Here is a 23,275-nt window from a genome sequence, read left to right on the forward strand (position 1 = left end):
TGATCGAGAGAGATTAAATTCAAAGGAGTTTTGAACAATACATACTCGGACTTCTTCATTCCTTTCCTTTTTTGCAGCATCTCTAAATTTCTTATTCTCTGCTTCTATCATACGACGAGTTCTACGGTCTGGGGCATCACGGATATCATATTTGTCCTTCCACACAAACGATTTGGCCGTACAATAACTGGACCAATAGCCATAGAACTTGTTAACAACCTTAAAAGAAGAAAAAAATTCAATAAAAAATAAAAATCAGTAAGCCATATTCATTTTTTTTTTTCTTTAATTTGTAGAAATGGATTCTTTTTTTTTTTGTTTTTTGAGAGAGATAGAGAGAGAGACAGAATCAAAAATATTCAATTCAATTTATTCAGCATAGATAAAAACATGTTTCGTTACCATTAAGAAGAGAGAAAAAAAAAACAAAGCGAACAAGGAGGGAGGAAGAGGCATTACGAATTTAGACAGTCGGAAATACAGTTGACCACCACTTGTACAATTTTGTCTTGAACTGATCCGTCATTGGTATGCTGACAAGCAACAGTCTATTCCAGGAAGCCTTTATGAGGATGGAAAATGCGGCTTTATGTTGGTTTAGCTGAAATCTCCAATGAAACAACTTCAGGTTGTGTCCTCTTAGTCCACGTTCAGGTGTTGGGGCAAAAAGAGATTAATATTTGTAAATAATAATCAATGAGTCATTTTGTTATTTCTTTTTTTAATTTTTGAAAGAAAAAGTGAGATGGAGAAACACACACAGAATAATTAATTGCTAAAAGAAGATGGTGAGTTATCTGAAAGATACATACGCGATTAGCTTTTAAAATAGTACTGATCAATTTTTTGCTTATGGTATATAGATTGAATGGACAGTATTGGGAGCTTTTAGATTTAGATTTTCATTCTTGTCTAGAATTCTTCTTGTGTTAAAAGACAAAAATAAAGAAAAATCTGTATAATGTACATACTCGTGATGAAACACAAATATCATATTCCGAAAGTCACGTAAACTGGTCAAGTAGTTTTATTTTTAAATAAGAAAATTAAATTTGAATATCATAGAAGTGACTGTTTTACCCACTATTTGAAAAATAAATAAATGAATAAATAAAATAAGGGAGATAACTAGACAATAATTCAAAACTTGCCAGCTATGTGCTGCAATGCTTACAAATTCCCATTAATCATTTAAAAATGATTTTCTTTATAAAAATAAAACGACTTGATCAAATTATGTGATTTTAGGAATACGATATTTTCGTTTTGTCACGGGATTGTACATCATACAGATTTTTGCTTATTTTTGCTTTTTGACATAGGGGAAATTCTGGAAAAAACCAATGGAAGTAATGCAGAAACTCTGACATAACTTAAACCAGACACTCAAGTTGCCGTAACATTACATGTTTGGCAACATAAATTAATGAAAATAGATGCTAAGTTTATAGAGGTACATGTAGACTTCATTTAAAACAAAAAAAAAATTTTTATACAGACAATACCTTTTATTGGAAAACGTAAAAGACCATGTGTGCATTGCGTACGTGTGTATTTGTTGATCTCTGGTGATCATGTTTGGATTGAGATTAAATATTTTGTTTAATGTTGTTACCGAGGTAATTCATGGATTGTAGAGGTTGTCCATAATTTTGCAAAGTTTAGCTTACTGCTGTAAAGCTGGATCAGTACACAGTAGTTCATTTCATCACTGAGTCGGTGTGTGTATGTAAACCAAACTTGGAACGTGTGGTGCATCATTCGTCACTGTCACGTGCCATGGGAAAAATAAGAGAGAAAAAAGGGAAAAGATATCTAGACAGAAGTTTGTGTTGATGCCTACCTGTCAGAGGTGAGGTCAAAAGGTCGACAACAGCTTATTCTATCCTTTTTACAAATTGTGTCTGTGTGTTCACTATGCACAAAATTATTCAACAGACTAGTTTTTAAACTAATGTATTTCTATACTCAAAGTCCCACACTTGATGCGAGTAACTACTGTTTTTAAAACCTTCCACTTACCTCTTGATAGCTGCTGTCACTGTAACCAAACGAAGGAATTTCAAAATCATTATCATCATCCATAAACTTGTAATCTTCTTGGGCAATTGTTTCAAACACATTTCGATACACAGAAAAAAAACCCTGAAAGAAAAAAAAAAAAAAGAAAAACTTGTACCGTGTGGTAAAATACCAGGTTGAGAAACTGACATGGTCTATCCTTCTCTCGAGGGTAGATGGGACTCTCTTAAGCCGTGGTAGGCACCCCTTTTAGTGATGGCGTCATGATAAAAAATACCCTTGATAGCCCTGGTGAAGCATCAAGTATTCAGCTACCGACAAGATTTGAATTATGCTACAAACTCGTGTAGTGAGTTCAATCTCAGCTACAGCCACGCTGGATGGATGGAACGTCCATAGAAGAGAAAAAAAATATTCAATAAATAATAGATTGATTCAAAAACATAAGTATTAACTTTTTATCACCAGAATTTTTTTATGCAATAAATTTTTTAATCATGAAACGCACATGTGACAGAAGTTAACATGCAACTGACACACAGACATAAACGAACCCCTCATCCACTTGTTGAACCATGCATAGATCTGTACTTTGAAGACCAGTTGGGCCAATAAGTCATAAGAGTAAGAAATTGTTTTGTTTTTTTTAAAGGCGACTTGAAAATACAATTTGTCGGTAAAGAGTTAAATCTGTGGTAGCTTCCTTCAGTCTTGACAGACTATGAATACCCACTTTAAGGGTGCCTGCAAGTGGAATTTTTGCGGCAACAGTTGTGCAGTCTCCAACTATACCTTTCCTGAGTCAGAATTGTTAAACACCAGTAGCAGGTGGAGGTTCAGGACAACTGGAAACAATGAAGCAGAGAGCACATACAGTACCTAGAATTCCCGAATGGTCACCCATTTGGGACTAGTCAGGCTCAATGTAGCTTAACTTCAATGGTCTGATGAGAACTTTTGTGTCAATGTGATTATGCCGTATATAATTATATATTAAATTCCTATATATATATAAAGCACTTTGTATGCGTTTGTGAGTTTATTCCCTATGGACTCTGAATTAGCTGGTACTATGCACATTATGTGGCTGACAGTGTTCTTAGATAGGTTTTGTATCAGAATGACTCCGATAAGTATCAAAAATCAATAATCGAAAAAAAACATAATTTGATTAAAGAAGGAACAGTCCAATTCTAAATCAAGTTAACATCCTTACACAGCCTAACATCACAAATGCATTTTAGAAGTTTTATTACCGCACAAGCAGAAGAGCCCGACATATAAAATTAATAGGTTCTTTGAAAAGACAGGTGCACGTTTGAAATGAATGTTTCTGTTTAGAACACAATTAAAACAATCAGAACACAATCAAACCATGATACTTGAATTTTTGCATTTTCAAGTTTAATTCGAGGTATTGTATAAAAATAATTTGATAAAATCAACAGTAGGTTCTCTACAGTGCAATGCAGATGACAAAGTATTGTGGACTAAGTCACTGTAGAGAGGCATGTGAAGCTTCTTCCTCATACACTGCAGTGGGTCCCTGACTAGAGCAGGCAATCAATCAATTTGATTGAAAAATGGGCAATTTCACTCATTTTAATGACAATAAAAATATACTGTGGAACATTTGTCGATCATCATTCGATCCCGGGCGACATCGGGTCCTCTTGCTAATGAATATACACAAGATATTTTAAAATAATAAACTGAAAACTAAAAAAAAAAATTTTTTTTTTTATAAAAAAAACAAAAAAAAAACATCACATTTGTTTTTTTTCACCTCTAAATAAGACATATTGTCACGAGGACATAAAGGGCTATTGTGAATTAGGGGTCATCTGTCTCTCTGGAAATGGTGTCCCTCACATTGCATTGCTTACAATTCCTAATGTTATTTTATCATTTTTCTTTTTGTTTTATTTTTTTTCTGTCTTATTTCTTGTTTTCTTAGAATTTTGCCGATATATGTGCAGTTAAATAGAATGTATTTATCGTTTTATTTTCTCAATCGATAAATTTAGTCATCTTTGCTTCTAACAGGCCCTTCATTATAAATTTCCGATTTTGGGGAAGCAGTTTCGAAAAAAAAAAAAAGTAAGTAAAAAAAATAACTAATATATAAGACATCTATATATATAAAAGCGAAAATGTGTGTGTGTGTGTGCATTTTTTCTGTATGTCTGGCAAAGATTTTTTTCTGACTGCTTCTCGGCTTGCTCGTTCATTCTTATAACTTTTTATATGCTACCAAGATCATAATATCTAACACTTACGAAACGACGTCGTAAATTTCTTTTATTTCCACCACTTTTATCTTCCGACAAAATTCGCGTGAATTCGTTTTTCTCTGCTCCTGCTGCTATGGCATGATATTTGACCTAGAAAACCACCATCGTTTTTAAATGCTTGTTTTCGACTGTTTCTAAAGTCCCTGGCTTCGTGGCGTAATGCTATGTCGTCAAACTATTAACTTCAGCCAAAACTTTTTCTGCTGTTGTTTTTGTTCGTTTTTTTTTAATATTTAAACAGAGTTATTACTTTTAGTTTTCAATCAGGATACATCATTATCCCAGTCGTAAAATACGCATAAATATTGTATTTTAATTCATACAGAAACTTAGACATGTGCATGCGAGTATTATGTTTTTTTTTCTAAAAAGTTCACTTCTTGTAAGTAAAACAAAAAATACTCAAACCAAAACCTAAAGACAGTGAGTCAAGTACAATAACCATCAGGCCAGCTTGCCATAAGCTTTAAAAAGTGTTTTCAAACCTACTTATTCTTAACATAAGGAATCTGTCATGTGAATCATTCACACATGCACATTCATGAAACAGTTGACAAACAGATAAAAATCTGATGATCTTCATGTACCAATTTTTCAATTTTAGCCCATTAGCAGCTCTTTTTTCAAATGAAAAGCAATTAAAAAGTTTTCCACATGTCTGAATATTCTATATACCAAATTTCAAGTCTGTAGATCAAAAATTCGTTGAGTATATAGGTGGAGAATTGTCCTCACACACATGCACATTCTCACTTTTATATAGAGATTTCCTATGGTCAGGGTTCTGACATTTTCTTACAGTGTCTTATCTCGATCTTCAAGCTTGGCAGTTTTGAAGATTAACTCCATTCATCTTATGACGCTAACAAGGTATCAATTACAATTTTTGGCATCTTTGGTACGACTTGAATCTCAATTAATGAAATCTCTTACCATTATACTAAGTAGGCCAGTCTTTTAAAAATAAATGAATTCATATTTTTATAAAAAATCATGCGTAATTCACTTGCATAATGAATTTAAATTATATTAGCAATAAAATAAAAATTGTAAAACCCAGAACTTAAAAGAAATAAAGGTTAAAATAACTCACATTATCATCATCTCCAAATCCCGAATAACAAGACGAATTAAAATAGGTGAAAACATCCAGACTATCATCTTCAAAATCGCCGCGACCGAGTCCTGAAAGACAAAAAAATAATACAAAGACATAAGTTGTGCCCTAAAATTTATGTTTTTACATGTTGTTGATCTCAGTCTTTTCTATAAATACTACCAACGCATGCGTAAGTCTGTGATAGAGAAGTTGTCAACTAACTCAGCAAAAACAACCTATTCAGCGACATGCAATATGGTTTCTGTTTTGAGAGATCAACAGCTGATGTGCTAACAGTAATATCACAAAGGATCAGTGAATCTATTGACATTTGCTTTGTTTCTAGAGCAATAGCTCTCGATATATATAAGACATTTGATAGAGTTTTGCATAAAGGTTTACTTCATAATATTTCCAGCTACTACAGAATAGCTGGAATGTCCTTTCAAGAATAAAATCTTTTCTCTCTGAAAGGTTTTATCAAGTAGTCGTTGATGAGCAGAAAACTGAAACTCATAATATTGATGCAAGCGTGTCTCAGATCTTCATCCTGGGCCCAAGTCTCCTCCTGATCACATTATTCATTCTTTCATCGACATCTATGCAGACAATACTACCATCTATGGCAACACTTCAAAAGTCCACAAAGACCTGGATCTTTCTGATTCTCTCTCTGCCGACCTGGAGCATGTGGTGCAAAACTTTTTACCACCAACGCTCATGCCCCATTTTGCTCCAATTGAAATAAACAGCTCTTGTTGTGAAGAAGCATCCTACTTTGACAAGCTTCTGCGACTGACCTTTACCCCTGACCTAAAATAATAGACCGACCAAAATTGCCAAAATCACTGGAAAATGGTGGGATTGTTCTACCACTCCAATTCTCTACCTTTTTTTTTTTTTTTTTGCATTTTCACCCCAAACAAGGCATAGTGGGATGTTGTGAGATACTATCTGGGACATAATTTGCAGTGATACTATGTAGGGAGTTGAGCAGCAAGATGTCAGTTTACATTACACTTGAACTTCTGCATGTCAGTACAGTTGGGGAAGCAGGAACCCAGAAGGGAATTCCAAAATTTAGCAGTCCTAGAAAAGAAACTATTAGAGTAGAAAGCTTTCTGTCACCTATGGATCTCTACTGTGTAGGGGTGGGATTTTGCTGCTTGTTGGTTTTGTTGAGTGTATCTATGTTGAGGGGGGCACAAGGGCTTATAATTTGTTAAAGCACCTACCATTAAAATACTTGTAAAACAGACATAGGAATGCAACATTTTGTCGATGGAACAGAGGTTGAAGCCTAGCTGAGAGTGCAACCTATTAGGTTGGCGACTCTCTTTTGAACTCTGTTTAAGTGTGAAAGACTAATAGCAGCCCAAATGTGACAACAATACATCCTACATGGGTGAATGGCAGCCTTGTAGAGGTACAGGATACTCCCAGGCATAAGTAACTTTCTAGCATGACAGAGAGCCCACCTTCTTTGCAGCAGTCTTGGCAATGCGTTTGATGTATCTGTTCCAACTCATGTTCCCTGTGAACGTTAAGCTGAGGAGTTTGATAGAGATACTTTCAGTTAATGTATCTTTAGTCATAGTTATTTATGGTTGAGAAGGTTTCTTGTAATTATTGAAGAAAACAAGCTTAGTCTTGGCTACCATCCATTTTTGTTCCCATTCCACTACAGACTGGAGATCTTCCTCTAGGGTTGCCACCATTGCCTTGGATATATGTTCATTAAATTTTACCATAGATCTGTTATAGAGTGTGGTGTCGTCAGCAAATATACTTATCACAGAAACAATATATTAGAGAGGTCATTTATGAATATCAGGAATAATAAAGGTCCAAGGATTTACCCTTAAGGTACACCCACATTTATATCATATTGTTTTGACGTACAACCATCAAAGACAATCTTATTTAAGACTAGCCTGGGTGCCTGGCATTGCCCGAGTGTTTGGAGGTGTGTGTTGAGAAAAAAAAAAAAAAGTGGTAGTAGGCAGGCAGGCAGGCTTGAACCTGTGATGCAAAGGCAGAAAAAAGTGAAAGAAATTCTGACATCTTTCCACTACTCTATGACATGCCAGGAAGTCTAAATTTACCGTAGTCAATCAAAAACAAGAAATGGCGTTGTTTTTAAATGTCCCACGAAAGCAAATTAGACACAAGGTCATTTTTAATCTGAGGGAAAACCAACTCCCCCAAAAACGGGGCACTCTGGCAGTATCCAAATAAATAGTAATTATCTCAGTATGAAGGATTTCCCTTCAGAACAGATGCTACCCGGCCCGAAGGCCAGGTGTTGTCGTTCGAATAGTTTCGCTTTATTTATACAAAAAGGACAAACAAACACCTGAGACAACGGCACAGTGGGAATTTTTTTTCAACTCAATCCAAACAAAGGAAAGAAACGGTGTCCGTTTGCAAATCTGAGATATTATGACTTTGGAAGTATAGGAAAACTTTTCCCAGAATTTAACCGACAGCAGAAGCCCGATATGAAAAGCCTTTCGCAGACATAAACAAACGCTCATGCCCATTTCGCCTTTTATATAATAGAAGGATTTAACTATGTTAAGTATTCGTCCAGTAATACCATACAAGAGTTAAATATGTCCTAATATGAAGTACTGTATCCACATTTGGGGTGGAGCTCCTAAGAGTAACCCTTCCTGCTTTGACATGAAACCATTTTTTAAATTTAGTGAAAGAGGACCTTTTCAACTCCTTATTTCTTTACAGAAAAGACATTGAGAATCTGTCTCTATTTTATCTATCTTTACTTTTATAGTAGACTAGCGAAGATGCCCGGTGTTGCCTGGGTGTTTGGAGGTGTAAAAGAAAAAAAAAAGTTTTAGTAAGCAGGTAAGCTGGAACCCGCGAAGGCGAAAAAGAAAGCCTGACATCTTACCACAACGCTAAGAGGGCAGAGAAGTGAGAATGGTTGAAATTAAACGATTAAAAAGTTACAGGTGTAAATTTAACAAGGTCAAACATCACGCCATAGGGGAATAAAATCATGCACTTAACTTTGGCTGCAAGCCAGTTTCTGCATATTTGCTCAAGATGTTGGGGAAAACCAGCTCCCCATAAAAAGGGGAGTGTCCAACTGAATAGCAATTGTCTGATATGACGGGTTTTGCCTGCATTGATCAAAGCTCATTGCTTTCTGGACGCTGGACGTCCCTGGCACGGGTGCCATGAAGGTCCGTTTGCTCCAGGTTGTTTAACTTTTTAATATGGAAAAGCCAAACAAACACGCAGAAACCAGGAAATACCATGAAAACAGCGTGTAAAAGTCACTCAGATAAAAGATAGACATTTTTTTTTTTTTTTACAAAGGAGTCACCACTTATCAAGGCCCGGAGGCCACTCGAGGATAAGGGTTACTGAGTGTTCAGTATTCAATGGGGCAATATCATAGTAATCGTTAGTAGTGGAAATTTGGTAAATTGGATTACTTAAGGGGATGGTTCATCAAGAACTTCTTTACATTGGACTTTTTTTTCTTTTTTTTTACATGGAGGTCGCTCGCCACTTAACAAGGCCCAGAAGCCACTCGGGGATAAGGGTTATTGTGTGTACAGTAATCAATGGGATAGTGTTGTAGTATTCGTTAGTATTGGAGATTTGATAAAGTGTCATTACTTAAGGGGGCGGTTCATCAGGAATTTGTTTATGTTGGACTTGAAGACATCCAAGTTGACGTCAGGAGGAAAACAGGCAAGCGGTAGAGAGTTCCACAGGCGTGCAGTTCTAAGAAAGAAGCTTTGTTCATGGAATCTACATTTTGATTTAGGCACAGATAAAGAGTGGGAAAAATTATTGACTGTGGTTTCAGCTAGACGGGTGTTTATTGTGAAAGATTGGAGAGGGGGGACCAGAGATTGGAGCTCAGATGAGCACTTGCCATGGAAATAACGATAAAATAAAGATAGGCTCATAGACATGACATCCTTTTGCAAATTGGAGATATTATAATCTAGGGAGTATATAAAAAGTTCTAAGAAACAGTAACCCACCCCCAAGCGCCCCTCCCATCCAAAAGCCTTTGCTAGAATACAAAAAATATGCTTTTATATTATAGATGCTTGGCTGAGCTCCAATCTATGGTCTCTCCCTAATACTTGCCTAGCTACAGCAACTTCCCTTACTCTCTATATGTGTCTAAAACTACATGGAAATTCCATGAGCCAAGTTTCTTTCCTAAAACTGTCCATCTGTAGAACGCAATACTATGGGACTGCTTCTCGGATGAATATAACATGGTCATTTTCAAATCTAATGTGAATATATTCCTATTGAGCCGTCCTCTTAAATAATCTAGCGCTACCAAAGTTCCACCATAACTGATCATATTGTCTCATCATCTACTTAACACTTGACCTTTATCCTAGAGTGGCCTACAGGTCTTGATAAGAGGTGAAAAATTGTCTGATCTATCATTGGATAAAGGAATTTTGAGATCGTGTACACACACAAATTCCAGATTAGCACAGAATAAAGAAAATACCAGGTAGGACTTGTACATACATATTGACCTCTGATGGAACAAAGAAAGAATTTGTCAATAAAAGCAAGAGGTCTGATGAACACACAGGAGAGAGAGATGCACGATCGTTATGTCGTTAGTTCGTCAAACCCAACCTCACTTTTCACCACCCTTGCTTAACATGTCGGGTGACCATTGACAGGCAAAATAATAATTAGATAAAAACAGTTTTGGAATGAAACCGTCTCCGTGTTTGATTATCAGAATAGCTAGAACATGCTGGAATGTTTATATTTACTAGCAGCATCTTTGTAGAAATGCAACAAACATGATTATATACATGTGACAGAGATAAACAGATAAATCATTACAGAGAAAACCGACTAGACAACACTATTCTCTGCTTCCTTTGTTCCAACTCTTTGACTTATTAGTCTAGTGGTCTCCATAAATTCATTGTTTTGATACCCCCACTGTAATACAGCTTCCTATTCTAGTAGATTATTTCCAAGAACTGCAGACTTGTGGAGCACTTTTCCTGCTGGCTGTTTTTCTCCTTCTTATAGCCTTGATTATTTCAAGACTATGGTCAATAGGCATTTTCTTTATTTGTGATAATCCTCTTTCATTCTTGTTAGCTCCTTACACCAAGTGGTTTCATGCCATGTCTGGAGTGATTTGCAAAAAAATTTTATTTTAATCTTTAAATAACAAAATAAAATACATACCTCCATGAAGGATAGCATCTCTGTGCTTGTCATACCAAGCTCTTTCCTGAGGGTCGCCCAAAACTTCATACGCTTGCTGGATAAGGCGAAACTGTACAGTACATTCTTCTATATTATCAGGATTCTTATCTGGAAAGAAACAAATCAATATTCAGTTATCAATAATTACACTACTCACACCTGAGAGTATCCTGCACTTCTACAAAGCCACCATTGCCCACGCATGGCATATAGTTGCCACATATGGACTGATGCATCTACCACCATCCTCTCCCTGTTGTATCAGATCAAAAAAGAGTTTTCAATCTAATAGGTCCCACTTTGTCAACTAAGCTCCAACTCCTGTCCCATCATCGCTGCAATCTTGCATCTCTGTGCCTGTTTTACAAATATTTTAATGGAATGTGCTCTAATGAACTCATTTATTGCACTTGTACCCTCTCAACATATATATCACCGACAAACCCACTTAGCAACAAAATCTCACCCCTTCACTGTTGAAGTCCCTAAATGCCAGAAACCTTTCTACTCTAATAGTTTCTTTTTCTCAAACAGCTAAACTTTGAAATTCCCTGCTTCCCTAACTGTACTGATATGCAGAAGTTTAAATGTAATATAAATCAACATCTTGTTAATCTTTCCTCAGCATGGTTCCAAATAGTAGCCCCTTAACGTCCAAGTGGCGATATGCCTTGTTAGGGGTGAACGTGAATAAAAAAACAAAAAAAAAACAACTCCTCTACAAAATATTGCGTAAATTATAATTTTAAAAATGCTACTCCAAACTTTTACATTTTTATGAAGACATATCTCCGTTTAGAAAAAAGTAAAGAGAAACACAAAATAATGTTTTGAAAACTTTAGGGAAGGAAATTCCCGGTTCATGTCTAGAATTCAACCTAATTAAAACCCCAAAATATAAAAACAAAATCCAATACAGAATGAAAACGTCATACTCTAAAAAATTACAAATTGATTAAGTAGCTTTTGTGTAATGGCTACGAATTACTATTAATCAATAAAAATCATAAAAAATTGATTTTCTGAACAAAAAAAAAAAATTTGATTAATTTGTGATTTTTGAGATATGACATTTTCATTCCGCGACAGGCACATAGATCATAAAGATTTTTCTGTTTTTTTTAAATTCAGGAAAACAACTTAATTTCCAATTCAAGATTTGAAATTAAAAATAACAGAACAGGATTTAAATAAAAAAAATTCAGTAAATGCAGAATATTGCAGAGAAAGCTAATCTTGCAATAAAACAAACTAGTTAAACTAAATTTCATTGAAACTTATCTTCTGCCAGCTGATTGGATAATCGCTTCGACATCTTTTAGCTTTTTACATAATCTGCCAATGCAAAGTTGCCACAGATTGAGTCATAAACTAGATAAATACTCTGATTTAACTTTAAATTTCAACTAAGGGGAGATAACTGTACCCTTGAATTTCACAGATATAATTGATTAATTTAATAAGATAAATTCTAATTGGAAAACTTTTTAAACATTAAAATTATTACAATTGTCAGCTCACAACAACTGGGATTCTGTTTATATCATCCACATAGATAGCAAATCATCCCATCTTGTGTAAAATCAGCACCATTCATCTGCTGTGTCACTTCCAGGGTTAAAGATTGTGAGTGAAAGTCGCATTTGAGAATGATTTTTCCAAATGGCGATTAGAAATAATAAAACGCTTATCTTTTGGCGTTTGTGCATTTTTTTTACCGACAACCTTCCAAAGCTCATTGCTGAATGAGAAATGTCTTTTCCAAATTTTTTTTTTTTTAATAAAAAGAGCAAAGTCAAATTATTTAAAAATAATCACTATGTCAGGTTAAACAACTTTTTTTTCTAAGCATGTAGCTGAAGGAATTGAATAGTCATAGTGGATGGTGTGTGACTTGTCATAGTGGATGGTGTGTGACTTGTCATAGTGGATGGTGTGTGACTTCTCATAGTGGATGGTGCGTGACTTGTTTTTACAGATCATCCAGTGCAGATATTTATACATTGCATGATGTCGCAGTGTATGGTAGCTATCCCTCAGCATAACCTTCCAACTAGATATCAGACAGTTCACACTCTACTTCTGTATGGCAGAACCTGCACTTGTTGTCGTTGCTGAGATCACATATCTTCTTTGAAGTATTGATCATCAAACCTCTTCCTATATATAAACATGTGTATGTGTGTGCGTGTACTTCCTACTTGTACTTGTGATGGCATTCATCTGGGGTGAGTTGAACCAGCTCCAAGTGAATTTGCGGCATCACGAGTCAAGGCAGTCCATTCATGTCTGCCTGCTGCTGACTCCTCAGCATTCTTCAGCCATTCACGATTCCAACATTGGTCACACACCAAGAACACAAAAGTTGGTCATAGTTCCCAAGTCAGCTTTGACCATTGCAAGCCACATCCTCAGTTGACCAGCATTCTTCTTGCACCATCCCGGTAACAGTGTTCATGCTATTACCTTGCAGATCAGCTGATGATGATGATGATACTTAGAATAGAAAGTAAACCCAAAGTTCACTTTCGGCAACCGCGTAACTCTTGTGTCTCTTATTTTGTCCTTTGGTCCTCGCATTTCATGAGCGATGTTTCTGCCAACGAGGTAAGAATTGCTGTTTTCTGGGTCAGGATCTATCAATCTAATACTTATCGTTGGTTAGTTTTTGACCCGCTTTTTTTTAGCTTCTTACAGAAAGTGGCTTCATGCCTTGTCTGGAGAAATTTCTATTTAAAAAAAAAGAAAAATCTGTCCTCACAAATTAAATAAAGGATACACTTTGAAATATGTACAAGTTCCTGAGTTCAATGAAAAGATTCTCTATTTTGACTATTAGGCTTTTCTAAGTTCACAAAGGTGTCCAGTGGAGATAGTTATACACTGCATTATGTCGCACTGTATGGTAGTTGTCCCTAAAATGGCGTAATTTAAACATATCATAAGGTATTTACAGCTTCTCTTCCAATTTTCGGATTTTTAATCATGTCAAAAACGCATTTTATGTCCTTTTGTCGCTATTTCTTCTGATGAGTTAAGGGCAAAATAGATTCACTGATTGATATAATTAGGTGATTGATTTTGCACTATGGAATAGATACTACCAAGAATTGTAAATGTCACCTGAATTAAAGAAATAATGGTCAACATCATGAACTTTGGAATATAGACTTTTGTCATTCATTCATTATGTACATATATATTATATATAAATAAAATAGTAGATGTGTGTGTGTGTGTAAATATTTAACTAATAATGTTTAAAACTACTGGTCACATAACACTGAAATTAACAGCAAATAGTAATCATACACTAAGGATGGTTTATAACGAGTAAAATCTTTGTTTGAATCAATGAATAACATGTACAGAAGTCGGCAATTTGAAATGCAAAATGTTCATTTCAACTTGCTGACATTTCTATTAGTTTGTGCATGCATAAACTAATCATAGCTAAAAACGGTTTAATTTTATAACTTTCTAATCTATCTGTTGAGTTAGCTCAAATGGTAGGGAATGCGGCTGGAGTGCTAAATGTTTTGGTTTCAATTCTAGCTGATGACCCATTACCTTTAAGCCCCTGGAGGGGCATAGGCCATCTACAACTTTCGTAGATGTTTTTGTAGCAAGGAGTTCTTTTTACAGGGTGAGGGTGCTGGGCCCACGCCCAACCTTTCCAGAAAGTACATACAGCGCCTAGTCTTCCCAAATGGTCACCCATCTGGTATTGGCCAGGCTCAACATTGCTTAACTTCAGTAATCTGGTTAGAACGTGATTGTGCCGTACATTAGCTGATGACACCCACGTCATATTTTCTTTTTTTTAACTTTTGAAATCATTATTATTATATATTAGGTACAATATAATATTCAATAGAGAATTGACTCTGTAATAATAAATATGAAATCTGCATGAATTAAAATATATTTAAGCTTATTTTATGACCAGCAAGGTTGGAAACCCCGTGTATGTGTATGTGTGTGTGTGTGTGCAGTCAGTTAAATCACTAGCTACCATTAGTGATAATGCAAAGCTCTTAAAAAATGACTCAGTGATTGATATGGTTTATATAAATATTAACATTTCCATTGTGTTAATGTCATAGCGATTAGGAAATATGAGTGCCAAAAGAAAAAACAGTTGAGTTTCAATCTCAGTTTGAACCACCTGCCTGTCTAGCCACACCAAAGTGCTGTGATACAACAAAACAGTTTATGGATGATTATATCTATCTATATACTATTAAAACTAGTTTTTTTTCTCTCTCTCTCTGCATACACTGGATGACATCACAAAGAGATAATTTAATCCATAGAAACGAAGTTGGAAGTTGGATGAATCCTTTATAAAATCACAAAGGGATGATGTCATTTATTAAAATAGAAGCGATTGTTTATGATGTCAGAAACATTCAACAGAAGACAGACGTCATTATCGACACTAAGGACCATTGCCAACACCCTCAAAATGCAAATACAGATGGTTCGATGCTTGAAGACCCGGCTCAACTATTTCCAGCCACAGTTATGATCTTAGGTGCGGTTTCAAATGGGGGCCACATCATATCTTTGAAGTCGGCTTGAAAGTCAACACCACAGTGTACCTGGATGTGCTGAAGAGTGTGGTGATCCCCTGGTGCAATCAAGTGGCTGTTGGTAGACCCTGGGTGTGGGAGTAAGGCATGGTACCAACCCCCAAGACCAAAGAGACCCCGGTTTGGTTTCAAGAGAAGTGCTATGACTTTGTACTCTGCTCTCCCTGCTGCCCCTTCTTCCCCTCGATCTGAACCCACTGGACTACTTCGCTTGATCATATGTCGAGAACATTACCAACATAACCTCCAGCAACACCAAAGCCAACCTGATCATCCATCGGTGCTTGTAAAAAAGGCATACTTCCAATTCCAGACCTGTATAGAGGCAGTGATTGAGGCTGAAGGCGGCTACATTGAATATATGTCAGCTCTACTACATAATCAAGTTACCTGAATTCATTTGTTCAATAAAAGTTTTAAAATAAAGCTGTAGTTTTGTTTTCTTTAGGGCGACAAATTTATCGTTCCACCCTGTATTGATTTCAATTTTTTAAAAATAGATAATTTGGGTGCCATCAGCAAGAATCAAAATCAAAATATTTATCTCTTTAGTATTCAGAACCCCTTGAGCTAACGACACATGCATATCAAACTTGATAAATGAATGCAGTTAAATGTATAAATGTATATGTAATGATTTAGAATATAAAAGACAAATGAAAACCAGTTAATAAAACTTTATTCATTTAAAATCACATCTGAAATAGAAGAATGAACAATTGCTAAGATTTTACACAAAGTAACAATGCTAATATGACATTCATCCCGAGTGGAAAGAGTTCAGGGAGGGGTTATGAAATGATATACAAAGGTTCAAGCATCTATGTTTCTTAGATAATAGGGATGGACACGTTGTTGTCTAAGGATGAGTTTCGATAGGTTCTTATCGAGCATTGTATCAGCCTGTGAAGTTTCAGAAGGTTCTTCAGATACACCCAATTCAAATGAGGAATCTGATTGTAGAGATGGAGTCTCCAATGAGATAACAGTCATTAGTATTAGGTGCTACATTTTGTAGTTTGGGGGCAAGTTGACTCAGTGACACCATTTCCTCCCTTCCAGTTGTAAGTCTAATTGAGGGTTTCATTCTAGCAATTCAACTTCATCGACAAAGTGTTCGTACTTAGATGACCATGCGTAACGTTTCATCAAAATTGGACATAGATTCAAAAGCCAACTGGGAAGAGAGGTATCAGATGTTGATTTCCGATTATACTGGAATATTCGCTCTTGACTGGAATGCAAGGCGTCACGCAAAACTGATTCCCAATGAGAAATTATCAGTCTTCGCAACTTCAATGCCAGCGATTGTTTTCCATCATGTGGCATTTATTCGTTCTACCTGGCCATTTACCTGCAGGTTATAGGCAGTTGTGCGACTCGTTGCTATTCCCTTTCTATGCAAAAAAATCTGTTAGTTCTGTTGAAAGGAATGTCAGGGTGAATAAAGAAAGACATGCCAAACAGCAAAAATAGTCGACAAATAATTTAGGAATGTTTGTGAGGGCATATCTTGACAAGGAAAGGCAAAGGAGAAGAGTAAATATTCGTCGATTGATTGTTAATAGGCATTTATTTTGACTATTAGATGTCAGGCAACCTTTAAAGTCAACACAAGTGTTCAAATGGTTGTGTCACTTTGATAAGCTAAAAATTAGCGGGATGAAAAACATTGCAGTTTTGATTCTGCACAGATGGAACAGTTCCCAATAGTTTGTCAAACATCCTCGATGGAGTAAGGGAGGTTACGCAGACGTACAAAATGAGATATTCATATGATGCCTGGATGACACAATAAAACGTGCAAGTCTCATAGACTGGTTGAATTAGTTGTGAGGCAAACCGTTCGAGAAAGTGTGTCTGCAGCTGCATTATCTTTCTCTCGACAATATAATAATTGTAAACGGCCGATAGTTCGATTCTCCAGCGTTCTACCTTCTCATTCTTTATTTTGCTTGAGTGTTTCAGGTCATACATGAAAGCTACGGAGCGTTGGTCTGTAATGAGTTTAAAGGTGAAACCGATAAGGTAGTGATACCATTTACGCAATGCTTTGACGATGGCATGTGCTTCTTTTTCGACCAAAGAGTAATGTTGCTTGCTGACGGAAAGAGATCGGGAAAAGAAAGCAACTGGGTGGCCGTTCTAATTGAGAGTGGCAGCCTGAGCAACGTCCGAAGCATCGGTTTCTACTGTAAGGGGTATGTTGGGATCAATTATTGCAAGTGAAGCGGGCTCGAGTTGTTCTTGGAGGTTGGTGAAATCTGCTAAGCAGGATTCAGGTGATTTTTTTAATTTTTGAGCTATTACCAAAACTCCACGTAACAGTGTAATGTCAGCCATTTTTTCGCTTTAACTTTTTACACTAGTTTTGTATTGAACTAAAAAAAAAAAAAATTAAAATAAGTTAAACTGAAATAAAAAATGCAAAGAGAAAAAACTTGTCCATATTGGTAGAAGAGTAACTTATCTTGATTTTAGTAATTGGTGCTAGTGCAGAGAGTGATCCGCGCTATTTTTTTAAATCGTATTTCCAAGTTTAATTAAAGTTTTATGATATGTTTTTATATTCAATTGTAACGTTAAAGTATAGAATAGGTACAAAACACGCTCCCCTCCCCATGTTAAGAATGGCTTTTTAAATAATAACGTTATTATTCACGTTCGGATCACTCTCTGCACTGCTACCTAGTAATTTATTTGTTTTGTATCTTCGTTTTGTTTTTGTTGTTGTTGTTGTTATTATTATTATTATTGTGTTTTTTCACCCCCATAAATTAAGTAATTTACCCCCAAACACTACCTGGTCCGGAAGTGGGTGATCGTTTTAGCAAATTTAAGTTAATAATATTGTTTGTTTAATTTTATCGATTACATTATTGGGGGGACCTGAACGAGAATCACCCTCATAATTTTTATAGTATGTTTTAGTATGTAGTATAGTTTTCGAGGTTGGGTGTGTTTATTCCGAAAGCCGTTCTTAACATGGGGAGGTTGGGGGTGTTTATACTACGTTGGGTTAGGTCGTAAAACAAAATAAAAAAAAAAAATACCAACTGCAGAAATACCGGTTAAAATTATAGGGGGATGATTCTTGTTCAGGTCTGCCGATTATTGGAGTCTTCCTTCTAAAAAATATTTTCATTTTCACCCGTTTAAATTATAAAAATAAAAATGGAAAAATTAATTGAAAAAGAAAAAAATGTTTGTTTTTTTTTTTTACACAGTGATCACCAGTCACCACTTATCAAGGCCCGGAAGCCACTCAGGGATAAGGGTTATTGCAAGTACATTACGTTAGTGAGGAGATTTGCTGAAATGTTTACTTAAGGGGGCGGTTCCGGTTCATTAGGAATTTGTTAACATTGAACTTGAAGACATCCAAGTTGTAGTCCGGAGGGAAGCAGGCAGACGGAACAGAGTTCCACAGGCGTGCAGTTCTAAGGAAGAAGCTTTGTTCATGGAATCCGCGTTTTGATTTAGGCACAGATATAGAGTGGGGGAAATTTTTCACAGTGGATTCAGCTACACAGGTGTTTTTCGTGAAAGATTGGCGAGGAGGGACCAGAGATTGGAGTTCAGACGAGCATCTGCCATGGAAATAACGATAAAACAAGGACAGGCTCGCAACGTCTCTTCTGTGGGAGAGAGATTGCAGGGTAGAGAAAAGGGCATCCCCCACTAAGCCACGAAGTCTATTTTGTACTCTGTCAAGGCAGGATAGGCTGTTTTTAGCAGCTCCCTGCCCAGATATTTTTTTTTTACGACCTAACAAAACGTAGTATAAACACCCCAACCTCCCCATGTTAAGAACGGCTTTCGAGGTTGCGAGTGTTTATTCCGAAAGCCGTTTTTAACATGGCAAGGTTGGGGGTGTTTATACTACGCTGGGTTAAGTCGTAAAAAAAAAAAAATACTGAAATAAGTAAAAATAAAAGTTTATTATTCCGGTATTAGTGCACTTATTGATCCGTGCTGAAATAATAACGTTATTATTTAAAAAGCCGTTCTTAACATGGGGAGGGTGTTTTGTAATTATTCTACACTTTAACCTTACAATTGAATAAAAACACATATCATAAAACTTTAATTAAACTTGGAAATACGATTTTAAAAAATAGCGCGGATCAGTAAGTGCACTAACACCATTATTTCAAATAAAATTGATCAAAATTATACGATAATATTAATTTACAATCTAAACAAGTTAAAATTCGTCAAAATAATTTAAATGAAAATCGACACCATGTGTTGATTGATTGAACGAACCCATGTGTTATGGGCGAACGGACGAAAACAATTATAATATATATAAATTAAAACGTCTTATAAATGCTCTTGAATTTTGATCTTTATTTAAGTTAAACGAAATAAAGGTTTATTTTTAATTGTAAAAACCAAGTAACATCGTTATTATACATTTTTCTTGTCTTTTTTTTTTCTTTCTTCTTTAAAAATTATCTATGAATACGTTGGTCGGAAATACTTCTCACACGCTGTCATTGAAATGAAAAAGCGTAATTTTTACCTGGATGCCATTTAAGGGCTAATTTCCGATAAGATTTTTTTAATTCCTCGTCCCCGACATCACGGGGCACGCCGAGTAATTCGTAATGACACTTCATTGTTATTAATTATAAACAATAAATTATCTGACTAGGCGTATAAATAAAAAATAAAAAAACAAAGGCATAGGAAGAGGATTGTTCTCCCTCGCCGGCGAAGTTGTAACTCAGAAAGAAACCAAAACTTCCGGTTTCAAACTTCCGCTACATTTTTTTCCCCTATCCATTTCAAACAAAGCTGGCGAAACGAAATTTGAAAATAACACATTACTTTTATAAAGAACCTTAAAAAAAATTTTTTTCGAAAATAAAATATATTTTTAATTATGAAAATTTATGAAGTAATATACTTCTAACAGAAAAATTTATTAATTTATTCATTTTTAATGCGCAGTTGTTATACCGTTTCGCATTTTATAACAATCACCGTAAGAAAATGGCGACCGGCGAGGTGTGCGTTAGCGTCGAGTCTGTTATCGAACAACAAATTCAAGAAGTCACTCTTGATGGACAGGAATTATGTTTACCTCCGCTTTCCATGTCCGAAAACCTCACAAAACTTTCACACAAGATAGACTTCTACAAAGATGAAAGCGAAGAAAAAGGCAAGCCAACATCCGAGGGAGAGAAAGATGCCGAGGAGAAAGTATTAGCGCCATTCCAGCCATCACTTTGGCCATGGGATTCGGTAAGAAATAAATTGAAGTCTGCTCTTACTGAAATAAGTGTTCTTTATGATGTGGTTAATATCGCTAAAGAGAAACACTATATGGTACTCGATCCTGTGTCTGGCGATCGCGATCGGAGTGAATCTCGAGCAGCCGTACAGCTGGTGGCGAAAAAGAGGAGTCTCGTCTCCGCGGCTGCTGTCCTTATAAATGGGACCGAACGACTAAAGAAGTCCCAACAAGAAGCAAGCGCACGGGCCCAGCCCGATTTCCACATAGAATTGTTGAAACTTCGGCACAATTGGCGATTAAAGAAAGTAGGAAATACAATACTCGGAGATTTCAGCTATAAATCTGTTGGTTCCAGGTATTGGCAAGGTGGAACTTTCGAAGTGGTGAAAAGCACGAAAGATGTGGACAATATGGATGCAAGCGCAGGTAAAGTAAAGAGTTGCCTTGAAGTTATTATTCCAAGTGAGCTTGAAGGAGTTGCATATGTTCAAATTGAAGTGAAAACTTTTCCAGAACTCTCTGATCTTACTAGCGTTGCATTGAAAATGCCCAGCGGTCTGTGCCCTGTCCCTTCAGACGCCTACTGGCACCAGAAGCTGGAAGTCGCACAAAACGTCCTCTTTTGCAAAGAACTCTTTTCACAGCTAGCTCGGGAAGCTGTGCAGCTGAAATCACAAGTCCCTCACATGGTTGTCGGAAACCAAATAATCGCGAGCATATTTCCGGCTGTCCAGCTGTCGGTTGTACTCTGCCATTACACGGACAAGGACAAGAAAGTAAGTTCCCAGAAAGTCGATCACAATCACGTACTCGAACACTCGTTACACCAGTTACTACGCGAGGCCCACTTCAAGACTATCTATCACCCACCTCCACAACCGGTCACTTCAACTCTTGGATTAAGCAAACGCAGGCGGCTTGCTGGTCCCCATGGTTACAACCGACAAGATCTCATGGACATGACAGAGAATGAAACCCTTTTGGAACAGATTATTCAACAAACTAAGCATGCTGTACTGCGGAAGCGTGTGATGGAGACAGTAGATAGAATGGCTATTAATGTGCCTGATCCTCAGATATCTACCCACTGGAGTTGTTTGAATAGCAGTCTAGAATCCAGTGTGAAGATAAACATCACTTCATTAGGTTACGAAATTAACAGGACTTCACTTGTGTTGGAGATTGGCACGGACACTATAAAAGCAATAAGTCGCGATGGTAGAGTCAGTATCTTATCGTTTGAGCCAAAAGAGCTAGAGGACCTGCTCATGTGGCAAATTGCATTTCATCATCTCGCCATTGTCGTCTTCTTGAGTAAGCTGATGGGTTGGCAGATCTTGTCGAGCAGCAATTGCGTTGGAGTCGGGCAAATGGAGCCCCTTGGAACTGCGTCATCAATCACGCTGGGTTCGCCTAAAGGCGACAAACTGATATGCATACGCAGTGGGGCTGCCACCGGCCAACATGTGTATATTCAGTCTTTGCCTCATAGTCGGGAGACTTCGGTGGTTTCAGATAGCAAATGGGAAAATCTTGAAGGACCATTCCAGGAAGTCAACTTAGAGAAACTTGTTGGTCGTAGTTTCATAATTAAAATTGAATTTTTGATGGCTACTCTTATGTCATGAAAAATAATTCTCCCCTCCCCTCTTTGCCTCTCACTCTTTCTGTCTCTATCTCTCTCTTTCTCTATCTCTCACTCTTTCTTTCATATATATATATGTATAAGTAAGTTATGCAAATATATATGGTAATCAAGTTACACAGAATTTTATCCTTGTGAGAACTCATCAGGCTAATTCATGAAACTGGTTTTACTCACAAGGATCAAGCATAAAAAATTTTGTGTAGCTTAATTGCCATATATATTTTTATAACTTACTACCTACCTCTACTCCTGTATTTAGCACTGTTGAAATAGATACTGAAAATCGATACACAAAATATATTTCCTTATAAAATTTTATGTGCATACATGATATATATACACATACACACGCCATCACCTTAAGCAAGACTGCATCCTTTTTTTCTTCATCTTTCAATATTATGATTTAAATTCAGAGACAAGGAGTCTGGAATGTTTGCAAGAATCAGAGTGAGCATTTTTTTAAACTGACTCTAAAATTGATTTTTTTTTTTTTTTTCAGCTGAGTATTCCATCTTTGATTCAATTATTTCATATGTGCATAAAAAATGATCATTGAACACGCATTCATCTTCTTTAATTAAAAATGTTTGGATCAGCAAATCTTCGCCGTTTGGTAATTTTGTACATAAAATCACTATTACTCAAATCCCTGTACTCTGAGTAGATGCATACTGATCCAGATAGTCTGAACTTGTATATAACAACTAGTGCGTTTTGATCCAATGTTCAATATTTGTACTAGTATTCATATAAAAGAAAACTGCAACTTTTTTCATACAATCAGTTCAATTCTGTTGTTTTTATGTATGTTTTTTAATATATATATATATGTATTTTATATATATATATGTGTGTGTGTGTGTTTTTATATATATATATATGTGTGTGTATGTGTGTGTGTGTGTGTTTTTATATATATGTGTGTGTGTGTGTTTATATATATATATATATATATATATATATATATATATAAAATGGGTTAAGAAATTCCAACGAAAGAAAGATGTATATTTAAATAAGGGAGTAGTCACCAACAATGTTTATTTTTTAACATTATTTTGTTATTCCGTGTCTTGGTTTTTCATTGAGAATTATGTTTGGATCATTGTAATAATGTTTTTAAGT

General features: G+C 36.0%; 2 protein-coding genes across 2 annotated transcripts in view; one reads left to right on the forward strand and one right to left on the reverse strand.

The window, feature by feature from the left end:
- LOC145280110 (dnaJ homolog subfamily C member 21-like) overlaps positions 1-20,009 on the reverse strand; it is a 132,273-nt gene extending 112,264 nt beyond the window's left edge. Inside the window, exons 1-5 of the mRNA XM_080131856.1 lie at positions 19,783-20,009; positions 10,639-10,767; positions 5,410-5,501; positions 2,023-2,145; positions 46-219 (exon numbers count right to left, since the gene is read on the reverse strand). Of these exons, the coding sequence (XP_079987982.1) occupies positions 46-219; positions 2,023-2,145; positions 5,410-5,501; positions 10,639-10,767; positions 19,783-19,879 (615 nt within the window). The 5' untranslated portion in view covers positions 19,880-20,009. The remainder of the gene's footprint in view (positions 1-45; positions 220-2,022; positions 2,146-5,409; positions 5,502-10,638; positions 10,768-19,782) is intronic.
- Positions 20,010-20,223: 214 nt separating this feature from the next.
- LOC145280109 (mediator of RNA polymerase II transcription subunit 17-like) lies at positions 20,224-22,930 on the forward strand. Its single transcript, XM_080131855.1, has one exon. It carries the CDS (start codon positions 20,256-20,258, stop codon positions 22,125-22,127), a length of 1,872 nt encoding a protein of 623 aa, XP_079987981.1. The 5' UTR covers positions 20,224-20,255; the 3' UTR covers positions 22,128-22,930.
- The last annotated feature ends 345 nt before the right edge of the window (positions 22,931-23,275 follow it).

The sequence above is a fragment of the Euprymna scolopes genome, chromosome 7, assembly GCF_053919585.1.
Source record: "Euprymna scolopes isolate OS-2025 chromosome 7, ASM5391958v1, whole genome shotgun sequence".
Taxonomy (NCBI): domain Eukaryota; kingdom Metazoa; phylum Mollusca; class Cephalopoda; order Sepiida; family Sepiolidae; genus Euprymna; species Euprymna scolopes.

Bases quoted from the DNA above. Each gene is read 5' to 3' on its own strand.
- LOC145280109 (XM_080131855.1), top strand. From the start codon at position 20,256: ATGGCGACCGGCGAGGTGTGCGTTAGCGTCGAGTCTGTTATCGAACAA.